Source organism: Dipteris shenzhenensis, chromosome 33 (genome assembly GCF_047967505.1).
Source record: "Dipteris shenzhenensis isolate YYH24624 ecotype China chromosome 33, Dip_SZ_1.0, whole genome shotgun sequence".
Classification (NCBI taxonomy): Eukaryota; Viridiplantae; Streptophyta; class Polypodiopsida; order Gleicheniales; family Dipteridaceae; genus Dipteris; species Dipteris shenzhenensis.
Genome location: NC_141628.1, coordinates 36,149,578 through 36,169,992, shown reverse-complemented (window position 1 = coordinate 36,169,992; position 20,415 = coordinate 36,149,578). Strand labels below are relative to the sequence as shown.

Sequence of the window (20,415 nt, the reverse complement as noted above, 5' to 3'; positions counted from 1 at the left end):
ATCCCTCCTTTCCCAAAAGTAAGGGAGTACATTGAATGCCTTTTACAAAGACTCTTTAGGCTCACTTTATCAAAAATGGATCACGTCCCATTCTTTCTACAAAGCCACTTTGGGCTTGCTTTATGCGTTCGCTAAAAAATTGTGCTAGGAGCTAACTCATGTGCTTGAGCATGAGTAAAATCTTGGGTGGCCTAGCCATGGTGTCTAAGATGTTGTCCATAGGCCATCGACGAATGAGGAAGCGAGCCCTGGGGCCCGTGGTCAGAGTTGTGAGAGCTTTGCTAGCTGATCTAGCCAATGTCAGTGATCTATTGGAGAAGCATTTATTATATAATGTTTTTCATCTTGATGTAGATTCTGGCATTGTACGAAGGCGGACATGCAAAATGGGGGTTTCACTCGTCTGAGATTGTGGAGTGGTGTGAAGGCCCCCTTAATAAAGATGCGGTTTTGGGGAGAAGTGTTCTTTTTTTTTTGCGACGTATTGAAATTGAAAGTGCCGAGACCAAGACAAAATCCTTATCTTTCAGTGGGGCTCGAACGCAAGAGCACACCCACACCCATACATTTTAGCTGCTTGGTCTAAGCACTCTTGGCAAAGGGTGCAGCACCAGGACTTTTCGAGAGGTCACCCATCCGAGTACTGTTCTTAAACAAAGAAAGGGTTATTGAAATTGAAAGTGCCAATATCGCCCCCATACGGAGTAATCACGATAGAATCCTCAGCTGCACCTAGGGCTTGAACTCATGACCAGTGCATACACACTCATGGGGCTTGAACTGAGGACCGGCACATAGGTCTAAACGATGTTAGTGTTCTTGCGGAAGCGTGCTTAGTCCTGAATCCCTCCTGAACACGTGATTTGCCAAAGGCTTCTTCGTCTTCTTTTCTTCGTCCATTCTCCTCCGCCAAACAGATTTTTGTGCTTCACCCTGCAGGTTCCGTCGCTCTCCCCTCTCTGTTTTGATTGCTTCTGTATTTTGCCTGTTTCCTCATTCATGTCTCTTGCCCTTCGATGCTCTGTTTTCCGTTTACTTGAGCCCTACATTAGAGTCTTCACCCTCAGCCATTAGGTCTTCATTCTATTAGGTCGCCTTAATTAACTTTGCAACCCCTGCGCTTAATGCAAGCTTTTCAGCTCTCTCATGTTGATGTGGGCTTTCTGTACTCAGAGAATTTCTTGTTTCTTCTTTTGATTCAGAATCATGAGGCGACGAAGCCCAAGTTACAGTCCTCCACCCAGGCGTGGCAGATATCGAAGTCCAAGTCCAAGAGGACGCTATCTCGCTCGTAGGGATCCTCCCACAAGCCTCTTGGTTCGAAATCTTGCTAAGGACTGCAGGTAAACTAATTTCACACGTAGTACCTTTTTGTTACATAAAGTATCATCGATTTTCATTTCAACCTCAGGTTACTTGATGCATATCCCTGTTTGAGTATGTTTCAATGAAGATGCCAAATGTGTATGAAAGCTGCGTTGAAACGGTTTGCACGGGTTTTAGCTGCAGTCATGGTTGATTGACGTTACCTTCGCATAGATGGATAAGTATGCTTTTCTTCTCTACTGGGAAAAGGATCATTCCTTCTATGTGCTGTAAAGCTGTAATGTTTTAAAAAAATGTAAAGAACATAGGGTTACGTCTTCGTCCTGAAACTAGGCTACTCTGCTTGAATATGCGTTGTAATACACCTTCTTTGTAGAAAATCACGGTTCTCAGGAGAAAATTGGAGCTAATTGATTGAACTTTTGCAAACTTCAGACACGTATTTTTGTCTCGGTCCTTCTTCTCTAGGTCTGACTTTCTCCTCTTGTGAAGTCATATAATGACCCAGCATATCGCACCCAAGGGCTTCATTGCATTCCTTTCTCGCATTGCCGGTTCTGTTGTAATGTCGCTGAGATTTGTAGTTTGACAATATCACAATATTCAGTTTCCGCTGCACAGCCTCATTTTTTTCTTCCCTTGTCTTCTTTGTCGTTTCAAAGAGAGAATGCAGTAAAGGGTGCAGATGTAGATTCCAAGAAGCTATTACACGTAATGACAGAGAGGCCATACCCTAAAAGTGTCTCAAGGTGCCCTAAATAATACAGAATTGTCTGTTTTTTAAGATTGCTCCATGCTACTTTTTATTGATCTCCGTTCATCATTGAACTGGCAAAATCTGCATCAGTTCCTCCATGAAGATCTATGTCCACGCTTGGCATAAACCATATCCAGATGCATCGTACCTTTAGATTTCTCACTATTTTCGTCGCCGTATTTCATTGTAACTCCATCGGTGCTGCTTAAATTGACTCACCTGAAGAACTGTGTATGCAATGCCAGGCCTGGTAGTAATAATGCCATAGGCATCTACAATCCATGACATGATGTTTTGGTGCAGCCCTGCAGCCCACAGCAGCAGGATAGCAGGACAGCAGATGGTCTGTAGGGCAGGAAGGGGGGGATTAGTAGGCCTTCCCAGTCAGTCTGTGGATTTACAGACTTAGCCAGTCTCTAGATTTACAGACTGAGTCTCACTTGGAAATTTACAGATGGTTTATGGATTTACAGACAAAGTCTGTGGAAGGAGTTTGCCGTAAAGGCCTATGTAAGGGGCCATTTCCCTTTACTTCATCCATCAACCCTTGCAGCCTTGGTACAGCCTCATAGGCTGAAGCCTCCAACAGCTCCAGGGAGGACCAAGGGAGAGAGAAGAGCAGCAGTTTGCCTCTCTCCATCTACACCTACAGGAAGAGCCTTCCCTTAATCTACAGTAATATTTCTCAGCCCTTTGGGCAACGATTTTATTCTGAACAATTAAAAAAACAGTAAATACTCTTTAAGGAGAGGGCGGGAGGGGGGATTGCAGTGGCGACCCAATTTCACATTTATTCTCACACACCAACAGATGCAAGCATGTGTTTGTGTGCCCCTTCAAGTTCAGTACATACTTCCGCAATTACAGTTAGATAACAGGCTAGAGTGAGAGAGAGTTTGAGTTAGCTCCCTTGCCTGCTACATTGGTATGAGATCTTCAGAATGTAATGAGCAAGGTAACATGCCCGTCCTAATGACTGAGTGGGGAACCGTGGAATGCTGACTGGGGAGAGAGAGAGAGAGAGAGAGAGAGAGAGAGATGATATGATGTGGTGTTATTAAAGTCTGCTTGAGATGCTTCAGGATCTATTGGATTGGTTGACCGCTGTGCAAAGTGTGTTATGTTGTGAAGCTAGCTTGTGCGCTAGTCCGAGTACTTTGTTGCGGTGTTCCAAAACTTCCTTTAGGTAGCTTCCTAGTTTCTGGCTTGCTGTTCCAACAGGTTGTCTCTGCTGTGATCGTACTGTTCTCTGATGTGTGCACAGGCTTGACATCTAAGGAGCATGTGCTGCTCGGTTTCTACATAACCATGGGGCAGATTTTGCAACCCGATCGCGCATTTAGTTTGTGTGCATGTCAAGTCAGTACATGCTTCCGTAATGACAGTTAGACAACAGGCTAGAGAGAGTTTGAGCTTCAGAGTGTAGCGGGCAAGGGGCCTCTAACTATGCCCATCCTAACTACTGCGTGTGGAACTGTGGAATGCTGACTATATATATATATAAATGGGATGACATAGGTAGATAAACATGTGGAAACAAATAAACAAGACCCTACATTAGTATGTCTCTCCTAATGAAAAAAACTTGTTGTACTGCTGGCAGCTGATGCTCTGAGAGGCTCCTGCTGAAGGAGGGAATATTGGAGTGGTTGCTACTGCACTGGGGGATGCAAGAATAAGAGAGGACTGGTGGGTTTATAGGTATACGGCTGCTGTCTGGCTGACCCAGTGCATGGCCTTTGAGAAGCCACAGACTGCCCCACTTGATGATGTGGACTGTCGACATGCTGACATGGCTGCTGTCTACTGTTGTTGACCTGACCTGCCACATGGTAGCCTGTCATTGGTCCTGGTGTCCACATTTGTCTGCAGATTGCTGCCTGCTGTCTTGTACTGCCAACTTGCTGCTGTGCTGACTGTGTAGACCTGCTCTGCTGTGCTGCTGTTGTGGGCTGCAGTGGACTCCAGGGCTGCCAGCAAGGCAGTCATACAGATGCCAGTAGCATCTGACTGCCCCACTATTGAAGAATCCCCTCGCTACTTTCTGCTGGTGGAGCTAGTGTCTTTGGGAAAAATGGAGTCTTAGTCCCTGTTGGAAAGGTCACCTCCCCATCTGTAAGCCCCCAAATGAGGAGAGCGTGGGGGAGGGAGACCTAGGGCAGAAGATGCCCAGAGAAGAGAAAGGGAGGGGGACTGCCACATGGGCAGCACCTCACACAAAGCAAGAAGGGTACTTGGCAAGTCGTGGAGCTCCTGAAGTACGGGGCAGACACGTGGACATCAGGGACCTGCAGCAGCCTGATTGCATAGGGATTTCCAGCAAGGACAGACGGCGCTTCAGTACGGAGAAGGTACGGGATGCATACGTGGCTGCACGGGGTTGGTATAGACCTGGCAGGAGGCAAGGATGCTGCAGCAGAGAGGCACAACCATGGCGCTGCAAACAGGGCAGGCTGGAGCCTGCAGGAAGGCTCGCAATAGGGCGCATATGGCCTGGGCCAGTGGCGCAGTGCCACGTGGCAAGGCGTGTACAGATGGGCCTGCAAGTGGGTAGATCAGAGTGGCGCAGCAGAGGCGGGACAGACCAGCACATGGGTCGGCCAGGAGAGAGGCTGGTTGGGCTGCTTTGAGGCAGCCAACCAGGCCTTATATAGGGCTAACCTAGGGGCTGGGCCCTTGCCTAGGTTGGAGGGCCAAAAGCCCTAAAAGTGTGGGCCATAAAGGCCTAGTTTTGTGAGCCCTTAAAGGGCTGGACCAGCAGCAGACTGGTTGGCCAGTATGAAGCTGGCTGGTCGGTTTTGTACAGCAGGCCTTAGGGCCTATAAAAGGAGAGGCTTGATGCCTCACAAACCATCCAACATCCAGTAGAAAGTGGAGCAGACAGGAGCAGCCTGAAGGCATTCCCTTTGGCCTCATCTTGGAGGTAAAGGAGAGTTGAAGGAGTGCTGCAGACTGAGTTCCCTAAGGGCTGGGACCTTGGCTGTCTTCTAGGGCAGCAAGGTGTTGTGATCATCATACCTTCTGGAGCAGCCATTCAGAAGCAGGTTGGAGCAGTGGAACAGGGACCTGTGTGCTGCAGACAAAGCTTGGCAGGGGTTGCCCACCTAGGCTGATTCACAGGCAGTAAGGTGGAGAAGAACACACTGGACGGAAAGTCTACAGACGCTCGAGGTGGAGCACGCGGACTCCTAGAGATAGCCGGCAGATAGGAGAAGGACCTTGTGGTTAGATCAGAGGACCTCACCATTGGTGGGACTCTGGATCTATCTGTTTTGTATTGTGTCCATAGTTTTGTGGGAGCCTGAAGGTAGGGACCTTGTTGAAGGACGACCCTGATTCAGAAGCTCTTGGGAATCGACTTCCACGACTGGAGGATTGTGCCCTTGCGAGAAGGAGGGTGATTCAGGTTCAGTCAGGTGCATTTAAAGTTCGCAGTCCAGGTTATCTGGAGATGTACTTTTGTTGCAAACCTTGCCAAAGGAAGGACGGGTTGAAACAGACCCTCAGAGCATGGTGCCTAGAAGACTTCAGGTTGTTCACTCATTATAAGGGGGACAACTGGAAGATCGTAGAGGCTCGATTGAAGGACGGGTTGAAAGACTCTCAGAGCATGGTGCCTGGAAGACTCCAGGTTGTTCACTGATTATGAGGGGGACAACTGGAAGATCGTAGAGGCTGGGTTGCTCGAGTTCGAAGGCAGGAATGTGACTGAAGGAGGTAGTGCCAGGAGGTGCTACCAGAGATGGACTTGTGTACCAGGATGGTGTGCGAAAGCGGAACCGGACCTGGTGGAGTAGGAGCCACTGGATGAAAAGCCAGGAAAAGATTTCGACATTGAAAGGTTCAAGAGGACTACGACTAGGGAGTTACTGGAGCATCTTCATTGACTTGTTGGCATTGGGCCGAGATGTGTTGGTGAGAGGGGGTGTTGGAAAGGTCACCTCCCCATCTGTAAGCCCCCAAATGAGGAGAGCATGGGGGAGGGAGACCTAGGGCAGAAGATGCCCAGAGAAGAGAAAGGGAGGGGGACTGCCACATGGGCAGCACCTCACACAAAGCAAGAAGGGTACCTGGCAAGTCGTGGAGCTCCTGAAGTACGGGGCAGACACGTGGACATCAGGGACCTGCAGCAGCCTGATTGCATAGGGATTTCCAGCAAGGACAGACGGCGCTTCAGTACGGAGAAGGTACGGGATGCATACGTGGCTGTACGGGGCTGGTATAGACCTGGCAGGAGGCAAGGATGCTGCAGCAGAGAGGCGCAACCATGGTGCTGCAAACAGGGCAGGCTGGAGCCTGCAGGAAGGCTCGTAATAGGACGCATATGGCCTGGGCCAGTGGCGCAGTGCCACGTGGCAAGGCGTGTACAGATGGGCCTGCAAGTGGGCAGATCCGAGTGGCGCAGCAGAGGCGGGACAGACCAGCACATGGTCGGCCAGGAGAGAGGCTGGTTGGGCTGCTTTGAGGCAGCCAACCACAGGCCTTATATAGGGCTGACCTAGGGGCTGGGCCCTTGCCTAGGTTGGAGGGCCAAAAGCCCTAAAAGTGTGGGCCATAAAGGCCTAATTTTGTGAGCCCTTAAAGGGCTGGACCAGCAGCAGACTGGTCGGCCAGTATGAAGCTGGCTGGTCGGTTTTGTACAGCAGGCCTTAGGGCCTATAAAAGGAGAGGCTTGATGCCTCACAAATCATCCAACATCCAGTAGAAAGTGGAGCAGACAGGAGCAGCTTGAAGGCATTCCCTTTGGCCTCATCTTGGAGGTAAAGGAGAGTTGGGAGTGCTGCAGACTGAGTTTCCTAAGGGCTGGGACCTTGGCTGTCTTCTAGGGCAGCAAGGTGTTGTGATCATCATACCTTCTGGAGCAGCCATTCAGAAGCAGTGGAACAGGGACCTGTGTGCTGCAGACAAAGCTTGGCAGGGGTTGCCCACCTAGGCTGATTCACAGGCAGTAAGGTGGAGAAGAACACACTGGACAGAAAGTCTATAGACGCTCGAGGTGGAGCACGCAGACTCGAGTCTAGAGATAGCCGGCAGATAGGAGAAGGACCTTGTGGTTAGATCAGAGGACCACACCATTGGTGGGACTCTGGATCTATCTCTTTTGTATTGTGTCCATAGTTTTGGACGGAAATATATAAGTTTTGGTGTCTTCTATATCTGGCTGGTTCATTGTCTATTGATGAGTCTGCACACCTATTTTATGCACATTAAGTATAGAAGTTTGTGATTCCACACCCCACACCACACTATGTGAGCTCCTGGGCATTACTATAATTCTTCCGCTGTGTGTACCCTCTGTTGGGTCATTTCTAACAGTCCCTGCTGAGGCCCGTCTTGGGTCCTTGAATCTTGCTGCTTACGAGGCCGAAATTCTGAATGAGCTTGTAAGCACTGTTGTGGTCTTTAGGCTGAAAGTTTTACCATTGAATGCCTGATGGAGAAACTTCATGGTCTTATCCCGTTCCTCTTTTTGTAGCTGAATGGCTAGGCATATTGATTTGTTAGATGCTAGGACGGTTCCAATGACTATGTCTCTAATTGGTCCAAGTATTGTGATGGAAGGAAGCGTCTTCTGATGGCCCTTAGGAACTCCATTCATGAAAAATAGGCTACTCTAGCACTGCATGTTAGTGATCTGCTCGTCACTTAAGTGGAGTAACAAGAATACTTTTCACTGATTTTTTAAAAAAAATAATAAATTTCTTTCTTCTCTTCTTATGCGAAAACTTTAAAAGTACAGCACTTCAAAATCCCTTCCTGTACAGGAACAAACTACTACAAACTGAAAACTTGAAATATATATCCTAAAGGGAAAGAGATGCCCCCTGGATATCCTTGAAACTCGCAAAAAGACTCTGCCCTGTTGTATATACGGTCTGTCAATCTAAAGTGGTGAGAAGTCTGCCATCACGTGTGCACTGATCGACAAACCCAAGGGATGTTGGGAAAAAACTTCGGGTCTTTCGTGGTCGTCATTCCGGTTCAGATTTCATCGTCGCCTCCTGCTCCGCTATCCCGCTCTTAGCTAGGATCTCCCGGGACTCGCTCCCTGCAACTCAAGGTCGCCGTTACGTTCCTCACCCGTGGCCCCTTTGCTGCTTACTATATTTACATGTCGTTGGTTTACGCAGGTGGGCGCTTATGTGATGGCGAACAGAACGAGCGTGTTCACATTGTGGAATGAAAGGCGAGGCAAATTGTAACATGCCTACAAGGCAATCCTAAAGCTTAAACATGATGATCTAAACTAGCCATGCCTATGTCACAAGACTTTACAGATTCGGCCCATTGGTCTTCTTCAATTCAGCTATCATTTTACCCCATTGTTCTTACACCGTGAGACTTTGTCACACCCAAATATACGCAAATGAGAGTAAGAGGGCTTCTTGCCACTCCATGCCTCTTTAGGAATACCACCATCCAAACTCTTACTAGGTGATCTATTGATCACATGCACTGCAGTCTTCATTGCCTCAGCCCAAAAACCACCAGAAAGACTTGCATTGGAAAGCATGCATTGCAACCTTTCTTGAATGGTACGGTTCATCTTTTCTGCAACTGGATTTTGCTCAGGAGTAAGAGGGGATGTGAGCTCCCTCTTAATCCCACGTGTATCACAGAAATGCTGAAAGTCATGAGAGAGATACTCTCCACCATTGTCAGTCCGTAGGCATTTAAGCATTTTCATACTGGCTTTGGGGGTGATGTTAAAGTTAGTCAGCTCCTGTCTGTACATCAGGGAGAGAGGGCTTCTATCTGGGTGTGCTCGCCCAAAGAGAGGTGTAGTAATAGGGTCTTTTCTCATTGTATTTATGCACTTCAGTTTGGGGTTTGGCCAGGGCACACTGCCAGTGCAAGTAGGCCTGGTTTAGGCTGATTTAGGCCTGGTAAGAGCCCACAGTTGGAGCCAGTAACCATGGTGGTTTGGAGGCAGAAGTGACCCTGACCAGGGCCGGGTCAGCCGATGTGATGGTTGGGTCAGTTGGCCAGTTCAGTTGGCCAGTTCAGCTGCTCTGTATGGCCAGTTTACTGCCAGGTCCCCCCTTATAAGTAGAGTCATTTGGCCCTAGTTTCCAGCCAATGTTTGGCATCCATTTGGAGGTGCAGTTCAGCTTCTATTCGGGTGCAGTTCAGCCCTGGAGTTGTGGCCTGATTGAGGTGTAGTCTCTTACCTGAGTTTGAAGTGTGCACCGGCACAGTTCTAGCCTTCAGATTGTACCAGTTTGTAGGCGCAGTTCAGCTACTCAGTTTCCAGGTGCAGTTCAGCCCTGGGGTTGTGATCATTCATTGGAGGTTTTCTCAGCAGTTATATGTGAGGTTTACTTGTATTCTCTTGCACAGTCTATCCTCTCTCTAGTCTGTCTTTCTCTATCAGCTAGATTTAGATGCTCGTTTGGGAGAGTAAAATGAAATCATTTAGACTTCACAAGCAGTTGTAGCTCGAATGAAGAGATTTGGACTACTTTTTGATTAGCCTTCTCCTTTAGTGCTAGCCTTCGTCATGGCTGAGTCTGCTCTTCACCTCCGGAGTGCTGACAGAAACTTAGTACGAAGACTTTGTATAAAAGGATGCTCAAGTATGTGTGGGTGTATGGATTTGCATGTGTGAGAGCATATTTTTATACTATGGTCTACACCCACTGTTGGGTGCTGATGATGGTAGTGGGGATGTAATAGTAGCTAGTCCCTGCTATGCGTGATGGAGTTTATGGTTTTCAATCTTATGAGTGACTATCGTAAGATTGAAACTGCACTATGTTGTGTTTTTAGAGGATGAGTTTGGGAATTTTCTTGGATTCATCTAGGTATATGTCTTTCTCTATTCGTAGATCTGCTCTCTATCTGTTTGTATATTCTGCTGCACTTTGACATGGTATCAGAGCCCGAGGTCATCTAAAGTCTTGGATCAGGAGAGCATGAGTGGCAGACGGAAGTTGCTGCTGATCGCTGAAGACATGGAGAGCGCGAGAAGAAGGTGAACACTGATGAATGTCTCCCTTTCACAAGACAAGGTTTCCCCCCCTGAGGTGGCAAGTCCGCGTGAGATGGCTGAGAAGACATTGAAGATTCCCGTGTTACCTATATTCCAGGCAGACCGTACGGAGTGTGGAGCGTGATGATGAGTCAGTGTTGCAATCATATGGATTTTATTCTTGTTGGAGTTGTAAGGCCAGATCCGGAGGAGGATGATCTTGGAATCATAGATCGGAAGGAGCGAGAGATGCAATTGCAGGAATCGGATCATTGCTCGAGTCCGTTCCTTCATCTTCCTGAGTTGTACCCCCAGGCTATAAACCATGTGATGCACATGATGCTGACTAGAAGTATATGGGAGCATTTGGCAACACTCTACAACAAGGTCTCTCCAATGAAGCGCATCTCCTTGAAAGTCCAGGTGCGAGTGTTGAACCCACAAAGTCAGCTACAATGTGTGGCACCTCAACAAGCTGAAAGCTCTTCAACAGGAGGTCCTTGAAGTTCTCTTCGGAAGACATGGCATCTCTTTGCTCTGTTCCTTCTCTCTACACAGTACCCAACGTTCTCTTCATCCCTGATTTTGAGTGGAAGGCTGAACACTCTCATGTGGGAGGAGCTTGTGCCTATGGTGTTGGACCAAGAGGAACGGTTTGGCATCCCTCCACAGGACTGAGAATCGGAAGGCTTGGCTGCTCCGTAGGCGAAAGTGTGGAGCACAACGACAAGGGGAAAGGAAAGTCTTCTGACAAGAAGTTTGATGCAGACTGCGAGGCCTTGAAAGTGAATTAGCCATGTAAACACTGTGGCAAGAAGGGTCACTATAGGAGAAAGTGCCTTTTGCGAAGCCACGAGAATGATCACTAATAGCAACCACGACAACCCCAACTTTCATGCACGTGGAGATCGTGGACACAGGAGTTCCATCTTCTTCAAGTAGAGAGTGGGCAGGTTATACTGTTGGAGAGTGGGTTGTGGACAGCAGTGCTTCCTAGCACATGACACTTCTCTGAAGGAGTTTGAGGACCTTTGGTGACAGTCCAGTGAGATTTGCATTGGTGATAAGCCTACTGTACTAATTGAAGGTGAGGGCAGGTTGAAGATAATTCCCAATGGTCGAGGGGGGAAGCATACCTCCCATGTTCTTTATGTTTTGGCTCTTGGTTACCACCTGTTATCAATACATGAAGTGTGTAAGATTAGCAAGGGCATGGAGAAGTCTTAGTGGCCATTAGAGACAAAGCGACAGGCTGGGTTGTAGGGAAGGAGCAGTTGACAACAGGATGTACAAACTCCTTGTGCTCTCTTCTCTTACAGGTACTCATCTAAGTGACTTGTGGCATTCCCCTGATTATGGAGTGGGAGTGGAGCCTCAAAGTTGGAGTGACTTCGGTTGGGAAGGAGATCAAGGTATGAGGAGCTCTACAGCAGAGGAAAGGTGTACCCCTGATCCGAGGGAAATCTCATGGAGTTGCACGAAACAACCAGCCTTGTCATCAAGCTGAGAACCATGCTGCTTGTGGAATTGTGGAAGAGATGGTGTGCTACGAAGGCTACTTGGCGAGGAGGCGACCTCGACAGAGGACAGAAAGCTTCTTAGATGCTCTGTAATTGCTCCAGCTATGTGGGTTTGGTTCGACATCCGGGAGCTGAGAGGGGCTGTTAAAGCTAGTCAGCTCCTGTCTGTACATTAGGGAGAGAGAGCTTCTATGTGGGTGTGCCTGCCCAGAGAGTTGTGTAGTAATAGTGTCCTTTCTGAGTGCATTTATGCAGGCTAGTTTGGGGTTTGGCCAGGACACATTGCTAGGGTCAATTGCTGAGCAAGTCGGCCTGGTTTAGGCTTGGTATAAAGCTGATATAGGCTCTGGTAAGAGCCCACAGGTGGGGCTAGTAACCGGGCTAGTTTGTGGCCATAAGTAACCTGACCAGGTTGGGTTAACCCGACCAGAAGAGGTCGGGTCAGCCAACTAGACCTGGTGAGGTCAGTCGACCAGGTCACCTGATCTGGTCGGCCAGTTTACTGTCAGGTCCCCCTTATAAATAGGGTCATTTGGCCCTGGTCTTGGACATTCAGTGGAGCAGTTTCCAGCCACTGTTTGGCATCCAATTGGAGGTGAAGTTCAGCATATGGAGTATTCCCAGGCACAGTCTAGCCCTGGAGTTGTGACCAGATGAAGGTGTAGTCCCTTACCTGAGTTTGGAGTGTTCTCAGGCACATGTCTAGCCTTGGGATTGTATGAGCAGTTCAGTGTACTTCAGGTGAACTAGGAGGTGCAGTTCTGCCTCGGTTTCTAGTCCACCAGTGGCACAGTTTGTTCATTGGAGGTTTTCTCAGAAGTTATAATATTTAGCGGAGTAAGCAGATTATGGCGGGATGCTCTTCTATATAAGAATGGCCAAGGCTCAACTGGATGGTCAGGCTTGGGATGTGAGCCAAGGCTCTTCTACCCATATGGCAGATGCAGGATGCTGTGCTGGGCTTTAGTGGTATGGGATGCCAAGGTCTTTGGTAGAGGCCAGATCCAGTTGGGACACTTGGCAGATCCAATTTGTGGATGGAGTGTGAGTTCGTTCCCACATGCTTGGGGGTGGTGAGTTTGCCTGTCCATGAATGTTTATTGCTAATGACTACTATGGATGTGATTAGGGATAGATCCGGAAGGGATTTGACAACTCTGGCATGAATTTAAGATTGCTGTTAGCTGCACTATGTGTGGAGATTTGCTATTCTATTTCAAGTTTGAAAACTTATTGTCATCTTCTTCTGGCTGACTTGCTTATCCTTTATTCTGTTCCTTGTAGGGCCGATGATCTTCGTGGTCCATTTGGACGGTTTGGACCCCTTAGAGATGTTTATCTTCCAAAGGATTATTACACTGGGTACTCTCTCTACTCAGTGTGCTTTTCACCACCTTTTATTTGCACCATTTGAGCTCAGTTTGCTAGTCTATTTCAGTGATTGCTTGCCAAGTTTGTTGCACTTGAGATTTTGGGAAGGTAGAACCAATGACTTTGGCTTCTTGTATGTTGATAATTCAGTCTGAATTGCTTGAAGCTCACAATATTGCAGCAATTTTCTGGAATACTGTCCGTGTCTTTTTGTGGTTGGATAACATGGCTTGGGGACATTCTTTTATACATGCAAAGGGCATGTCTTGAAAGCAGATTTAATGTAAAAGCTGCAGAGATGGTTTTGAAGGCAAAAGCATTGAAGAATGTGCTGAGCCATTTTTCTTGTGTAGAAAAATTGCCTATATAGTTGTTACCCATGATAGACCGGGGCGTCCCATTTTAGAGAAATGTCATGGAAGCCCCATAATCTGGTTAAACAAGGCTGGCTTGCAATTCAATGCTCTTGTGTGCCTGCCTAACATTTGCTCTTCAAGACTGTATAGATGGTGTGCAAGAAGTTTCTGAAGAGGCTCATATGAAGTGAAGGTAGTAGCTTGGCAACTGAAGTGGTGGATGCTTGAAGAGAAGATAATACTTGCAGCGAATTGATTTCAAGTTGTCCATTCTCTGTTTCAAGTGAAGAATATGAAGTCCATTCATAGATTTGAGCAGGTGATCACTAGTGACTTTTATTGCAAGGTCAACAGACGAGATTGTTTAAGACACCTTGACTCCCTCGTTTTTTAAATGGAAGCAATACTGGTATGAGGTTGTTTAGCCACTGATCTCTGACCTTATGCAATGAGGATGTGGGATTCAAGATTATTTATTTGTGTTTTTGGGCGAACTTTCTCTGATGCTAATTCTTTCCTGTGGCAGGGAACCTCGTGGTTTTGGCTTTGTGCAATATTTGGATCCGTTTGATGCAGAGGATGCACAGTACTACATGAATCATCAAATTCTTCATGGCCGCGAGATAACTGTGGTTTTTGCAGAGGAGAACAGGAAAAAACCCAATGAAATGAGAAGCAAAGAGAGAATAAGGTAAAATTTTTATGATATAGTGGTGCCTCTCTGTTTCTTGTTTCAATTTAACCTGCCTTCAAAGTAACAACAGAAACTCAGCATGTTGGGATAGGTATGAATGCTTGTATATAAAATAAACATGCCTTTTACCTGTTTTCGGGATGGCATGCCATGTAGTTGATATTATTTACAACTAATATGTGGAATATATAACAGGAAGACTGTATGTGTTTTGTTTGACGTTTAGTGTGGGAATTGGGCTGGACTTCTATTGATCTATGAGTTTACATGATCCATATTGCAGGCTCTCTGTGTTTGGCCATGTGCCAGTTCATATTCACATCTTGAGAGGATCCTTTCATTGCATTTTAAATGAATCCATGATTGGGATTCAGGAATGTCTGTTTTTTCCCGAATGGATGGCTTCTAAGTGGCTTCTACGGCTAGCTAACCATTTTATGTCCTCTTAACTTTTCTGTGTGTATGGTGGTATCTAGGGGTCGTTCCTCTTCTGGGTATGATAGTCAGCACCGGTCTCCATATTATGGTACATACTTTGTGAAGATAGATGTTTATGTGGAAGAGTCTTGCATCCCTCGTACTATCAAACATTTCTAATATATTCACTATGGCACTCTGTATCATAGATCAATCAAACTCACGCTCTCCTAGGGATCGTTTGCGAAGTCCACATGGACATCGTTATTCAAGGTAAGTTTTCAAAGCTTCTTCTTTTTATTAAATACTGTGTGCTCAAATGTCTATAACCTAAGGTTGTGAAAACATCTCACAGGTCTCCATCCCCAGAAGAAAGAAGAGCACGTGAACGGTCGTACTCTGGATCTCCTGTGAAGTCTCCAAGTCCAGCTAGGCGTCCGCACAAAGGCAGGCATGAAGAATCCCGCACCAACAGCAAGAGGTCAGCACGACACTCCGGATCTCCTGCAAGGTCAGAAAGTCCAGTCAGGCAGTCTCATAAACGCACTCATGAGCCGTCGCCTTCTGAGAGCAAGAGGTCTTCTCCAGATAGGTAAGCCCAGAACCATTCTTCGTTAAAAAAAGATGAATTGAGGTGTCCATTAGATCAATTCTCACCTTTTGGATGAAGAGTTATTTGACTTAGTATGCCCATCTTTGTGCATTGAATTTTAATAAGTCTAACTTAATGGGAAGCTATTGTTTTTATCTACCTTGTCTTGTAGGTATTCCAAATCTCCTCCAAGATCTCCTTCTTTACCTCCAAGAAGACGGCGTTCATCTCGGTCACCGGTACGCTCCTACTATTGTCATCTATTGTCAAAGAAATGCATTTTGTGGAATAGCTACTAATTGCTCTGGATCACTAAAAACAGATCCCCCGTTGAAGGTGCTGCTTACGTTGTATCAAGCTGTTTACAATCAGATATGAGTTTAGCAAGGTGGGCCTTCGATGAGATTCTGGCCAGAACCGCCATTACAGTGAATAGGAGCATTTTTTTGATTTGGGGAAAGAACATTTTATTGAAAGCCAGAGTTGTATAGATCGTGTCCAAAGCAAAAGCTTCAAAAGCTAAAAGGGCATGCACAAAAATTTAGTCGTCATTGGCACCTAATAATAGGTCATACAAGGATGGAGCATGTGATTTGTTTTCATGGTCAGTCTGGTTTGGAGATGTTGACACCACTATCTAAAAAGGAAAAGAAGAATGTGAAGCTGGTCAGTGCTATGCCGTAGTGCTATGCTTTATATTATTGACGCTCGTTTGAGATACCGTGATCTTTTGAGCTTCTCTTTTTAAACTAATCTCAGACAATCTCTTTTTGACTTAAACATAACATAACGAGTTTTTTTAATGTTGTGGTAATGGTTACAGGGTTTCATCAGGTAAATGTCTGTACACTTTGAAGGTCTTTTTCTCAGCTAGCAAAGGGAGCACCATTTCGAAGGTCTCATCGTTTGTTTCTCCTGCATGTTTTCAAGTGGTAGATTAGGATGTCAAAGCTTGCCTGTGAATAGGAGTAAAATATTATGGGCTTAAAATATTTTCTTGGCTACCAGGCTTACTTGGAAACTTGCAGCTAGCACCTCCATCAAGACTGTCCACTCTTTAAGTCTAGCTTTACAGCTGTCTTATGGAAGTATCATTACAAGATGCGTCTTTTACTGTGAATATAAGGGAAACTTAGCCATTACAATCTTTGTAGGTGTTGTACTTTGAATATTTGTGCTTGGACGCTCATTGTCTAGAATCAGGAGAGCCGACTGAAAGTCATGTGAGCGTTGCCTAATGGACCACTATCAACCTCCTCATGAAACTTAAGATCAATGCATGGGCGGCTCCACCTCTAAGCTGTTTTTGTTCTGGTTTAAGAGCTGGCTGGCTTTGTGTAGGCACAAAGGACCCTCTAGGTATCTCATTATGAACTCTTTTCGACATTGCAAAATTTAGCAATCAATTTTAATGATGATGATATAGATGTGAGAGAAGAGAACAATCTTCCTTAGGACAACGGCAAGCAAAAGATTATGCTTGTAGCGCAGTCACAAATCGCTAATATCCAAAGGAGAGGTGCTTTAAAAAGGGTAGTACTGCAAGGTGATATTAGCTCCTCTGTTCATTCTCTAATGTTCATTTCCCTTCAAGCATCTAGTCTTCAATGTCAAAATCTTTCATTTTTCTCTGTTTTTCACCTTAACAAGTAAAACATGTATCAATTTACAAGGAGTAGGATAATATAAACTGCAAGCAACGCATTGTGAAAGTCGTGAAGAAGGGAAAAAAGGGGGGTTTCCACCCATGGCTATCATAGAGGTAGCACCGAATACAGAAGGTTGAGGAGCCTTGGTGTGTTGAGCAATGATGCTGAGTGCAAACCAAGATCGCGTAGTATTAAACTATTAGGTGGATGTGATAAGAACCGATTGTTAGGATTAGCACCTTGATCACTCACATGCACATTAGTTAGGACACATTGAGGTCTAAAAGACAACTACAATTTGGATAAATTTGATTTGTCGAGGTTAAACTCTGAGCCTAGCAAGCCTAGATTGTATTTGTTCTAGGCCGACCTTGTTTAATTAATTGTGTTCATGGGTAGAGATACTAAAGAAGTATACCTAGGGTCAACTAGGTAGGAGGATATATCTCAATCGCACCCCATGGAATGAGAGTCCTCTCTTTTTGTTTTCTCGTGTGCAATTTGAATGATATAAGTAATGGCTATTTGAAATCCTAAGTTAATATAATTAAATAACTTTCTTAAAAATGACGCTTTCGCTTAAGTAAAACTTTAAAAAAAGGAGGGGTTGATCGTTGATTCGCCTCTCCAAAGTTAAACTTCACTCTCCAAAGCCATTCTGAAGGTGCGAGGAATAAACCATGGCTACTAGAGATCCAACAGGTGTTAGGAAACCCTTGTGGATGTGCATTCTCATATGGCATGTTAATAACTAGTCTAGCTTCCAACATCTTGACATTGGATGTGGCTATCATCTACTACTATGTTGTAGATGGTGTAAATATTGAAGCAAACCACATTGAAAATGGTAAAGTCATATAGAAGATGACAAATCAAATTGAAGGTGATAAGTCTTGACACAAGAACTCCTGCAAAGAAACTCATACGTTAGTAAACATATGATCATAAGAAAAATAGAATCTCTAATAATGATCCATAAATGTAGTCAAGGAAAAGTATAGGTTTGTTACACCTTTGGAGTCTTTTGGTTATGGGAAAGATATTTGCAATTTGTTTGCATTGGTGAGCTTGATGGCCATAATCATGTAGAGCAAACTAGTGGAGTCATTTCATCTTGCCTTTTCAAAGCCATCATTATTTAAATAGGGTATTGTTGATGACGGAAGGATGATTTCCTTGCTCGTTTCGTCCTTGTATCCTTACCTTTGCTTCCACTTCCTAGTCACTTTGCCTTTATTTTCTCCCCTCATTTTCTTTCCATTTGTCATGTGTCTTTCTTGTACATTGTGCACTTCAAAGGCCCCCTCGTTAGAACTCCCTTCTAATATGAAGGTTCATCAAATTTTTGGGAATATGAGGGTTCTTCTAGGGGTTATCTAGTGTTTCATGTGAGTAAACTCAAAGAGAGATTGGGAGATAGAGATAGTATAGCATCTACAAAAGAACTGATTGAGGTGGACTTAACCTATGTCCCACATGATCCTAAAAAGTGTCTAGATAAAAGACAGAAACGACTCAAAATATTATTATTATTGAATATTACATCAAATGAAAGATAGGCCAGAGGGTTGCTAATCTTCCCTAGCTTTATTTTTGATGTGGCTAGCTATTGACTCATCGATGGGGTGGGGAGACCCTAATGGGTAGAGTCAAGAGGTTAGCAAGAGTAATTCTTACTAGAGTCTTATACCTAGTTTGAGGTCTAGAAGGGTATGATGCTTGTATGTTAATTATATCCTTGGATTGTGGCTATATATTGGCATAGAGGGTCCAATGTTGGAGAGATTGATTAGTACCTAGAGAATGATTCCTACTAGAGGCATGGTTGTATTGACAAGCTAGATCAATGCATCCCATGTATGGTATGGGATGTGGAGGTCTACTGATCTAGAGCTAGGCCATGTGTTGTCTTGGGGTTCAAGGCTATTTTAGTAGGGGTGTATCTATAAAGCAAGTAGCCTAGCAAGCGGAAATGCACCCCATGAACTAAGATGGCACAATGTACTTAGCACAAAAGCTCCCAAGATTTGAAATGCCTTTAGATGTAACAATAGTGGTAAGGAGATGTAGATGTAGAAGAGGAAGTAGCAACATATGTATTAATAATAGCATATGAGCATGGGCAACAACATGTGGGCATGGGGAGCAACACAGAGGCATTGAACAACAGAGCAACATGTAGGCATGGTGTGTGAGGGTGATGATTTTAGGGCTAATCTATGGGAAGACTAGCAGAGGTTGTTATTCATAGGACTAGGCATATCAGAGCAACATATGGCATGGGCAATAGCATATGGGCATACTTAAGCAACAACGTATGGGATGTATAAGGATGTCCGGGCTCGGAGAATAATAACTTTAACTTTTAAAAAAGAGTAGAAGTTAAGTTACTTAGTATTCTAGCAAACTCCAATGTACATGACAACATGCAAAAACATAAGGAGAACATCTCATGCAAGACGGAAGCAAGTTAGAGACTTGAGTGTTTCATTAGAAGAAATTTGTACCAAAGTTGAGACTCGGAAGCAAGTTGAGACTTGAGTGTTTCATTACAAGAAATTTGTACCTAAGTTCGACATTGTAGAATGCTGAAAATGTCATGGCCCATCCGAAAAATCTTGAAACATCCTACCTCACATGTATACTCATTTGAAGGAATCCACACTAGTGAACCAGTTTACAAATATATGGTGCATCCTAGCCTTGTTGGCTCCATGTAAAAAGCAAGAGAGCTATGCAAGCCCTTAATTAGTGAATGGCTTGTGTTGTGCAAGTGTAATATAATGACCAACCCCAAGCCCATAGGTGCATACTAGTAACCCCTTTAGATAGGCTTGGATAGTCACAAATTGTATAAGCCAAGGAGATAAAACAAAACACTTACACTTGTAACTTAAGCCCTCTAATTAGGTCTCAACCCTCCATGATTAGAATAACTCCTTGCAACTGTGCCTTGTCAATCACTCATTCACTCATCACCCACCTACTCTTTTGGTCAACTTTAATTATCATTGGTGTCCCACATTTGATAAGCATGAGTGCATCCCCACTTATGCTGACACATGTACAAAAAGTGGATGGGCTATGCAGAGTCTAATAAAGTGTAATGACATGTGAATGTGCTTTTGAACAAAGTATCCCACCCCATTTTTGAAATAGGTATTGGCTTTACCTTTGGAACTCCTAAAACTAAATGACCACATCATTCCCATAAAAGACATTTTCGTGGCACACAATTAGGTGCTCCAAATGGTGGTATCCCAAACATGGGAGCTACTTTAGAGTGCCCACTACAATGCCTTTATGAATGGAAGACACTTGGGTACAGGACCAAATTTGGATGCTCTCCGACGAAGAATACTTGATGGTAGTGGGTCTGGTAAAGGGGACAGAAATAGGCTTGTGGATTTATCACACCCAGTGATTGAAGAGGCTGGGATACAATCTCCTGAGATGAATAGGCCGATAACAGAACCGGTGAGCATAAGAAGAAAGAGGGTTTCAAAATGTTCAACATCGGTCCATGCAAATGATAGTCATTGACCAAAATACATGACAATGACAACAAGGAGAGTGATAGGAAAAAGAAGACAAATTGATTTTAAGAGTGACTAAGCATGCATTTAAAACACCCATATATTAAAAAAAATATAATTATTTTGCGTAATTGTTTACCCCTCTTCCATACGTTTATATGTTGTAATTTGGAAGTACATGTACGTACCATAATTATATTATATAGTATTTTTTCATGCCTCTTG

The 20,415-nt window shown here is 44.9% G+C and overlaps 1 protein-coding gene across 2 annotated transcripts; it reads left to right on the top strand.

The window, feature by feature from the left end:
• Window positions 1-803: 803 nt before the first annotated feature.
• LOC147880048 (serine/arginine-rich SC35-like splicing factor SCL30A) lies at window positions 804-15,909 on the top strand. Of its 2 annotated transcripts, XR_015540659.1 has the most exons (10): window positions 804-939; window positions 1,203-1,343; window positions 12,860-12,937; window positions 13,829-13,993; window positions 14,473-14,522; window positions 14,623-14,686; window positions 14,769-15,005; window positions 15,178-15,244; window positions 15,328-15,393; window positions 15,829-15,909. XR_015540659.1 is itself a non-coding variant. In XM_087371785.1 (9 exons), the coding sequence occupies exons 2-9, from the start codon at window positions 1,207-1,209 to the stop codon at window positions 15,337-15,339; spliced, it is 810 nt and encodes a 269-aa protein (XP_087227911.1). In that variant the 5' UTR covers window positions 804-939; window positions 1,203-1,206; the 3' UTR covers window positions 15,340-15,721. The 2 variants fall into 2 exon arrangements, 1 of the variants encoding a protein (XP_087227911.1); XM_087371785.1 differs by lacking the exon at window positions 15,829-15,909 and having other exon boundaries at window positions 15,328-15,721.
• The last annotated feature ends 4,506 nt before the right edge of the window (window positions 15,910-20,415 follow it).

Excerpts from the sequence above, each read along its gene's own strand:
- LOC147880048 (XM_087371785.1), top strand. The coding sequence starts at position 1,207 with ATGAGGCGACGAAGCCCAAGTTACAGTCCTCCACCCAGGCGTGGCAGA. Across the intron at positions 12,938-13,828 it reads CCAAAGGATTATTACACTGG|GGAACCTCGTGGTTTTGGCT; the intron begins GTACTCTCTCTA and ends TTCCTGTGGCAG. Across the intron at positions 14,687-14,768 it reads CATGGACATCGTTATTCAAG|GTCTCCATCCCCAGAAGAAA; the intron begins GTAAGTTTTCAA and ends AACATCTCACAG.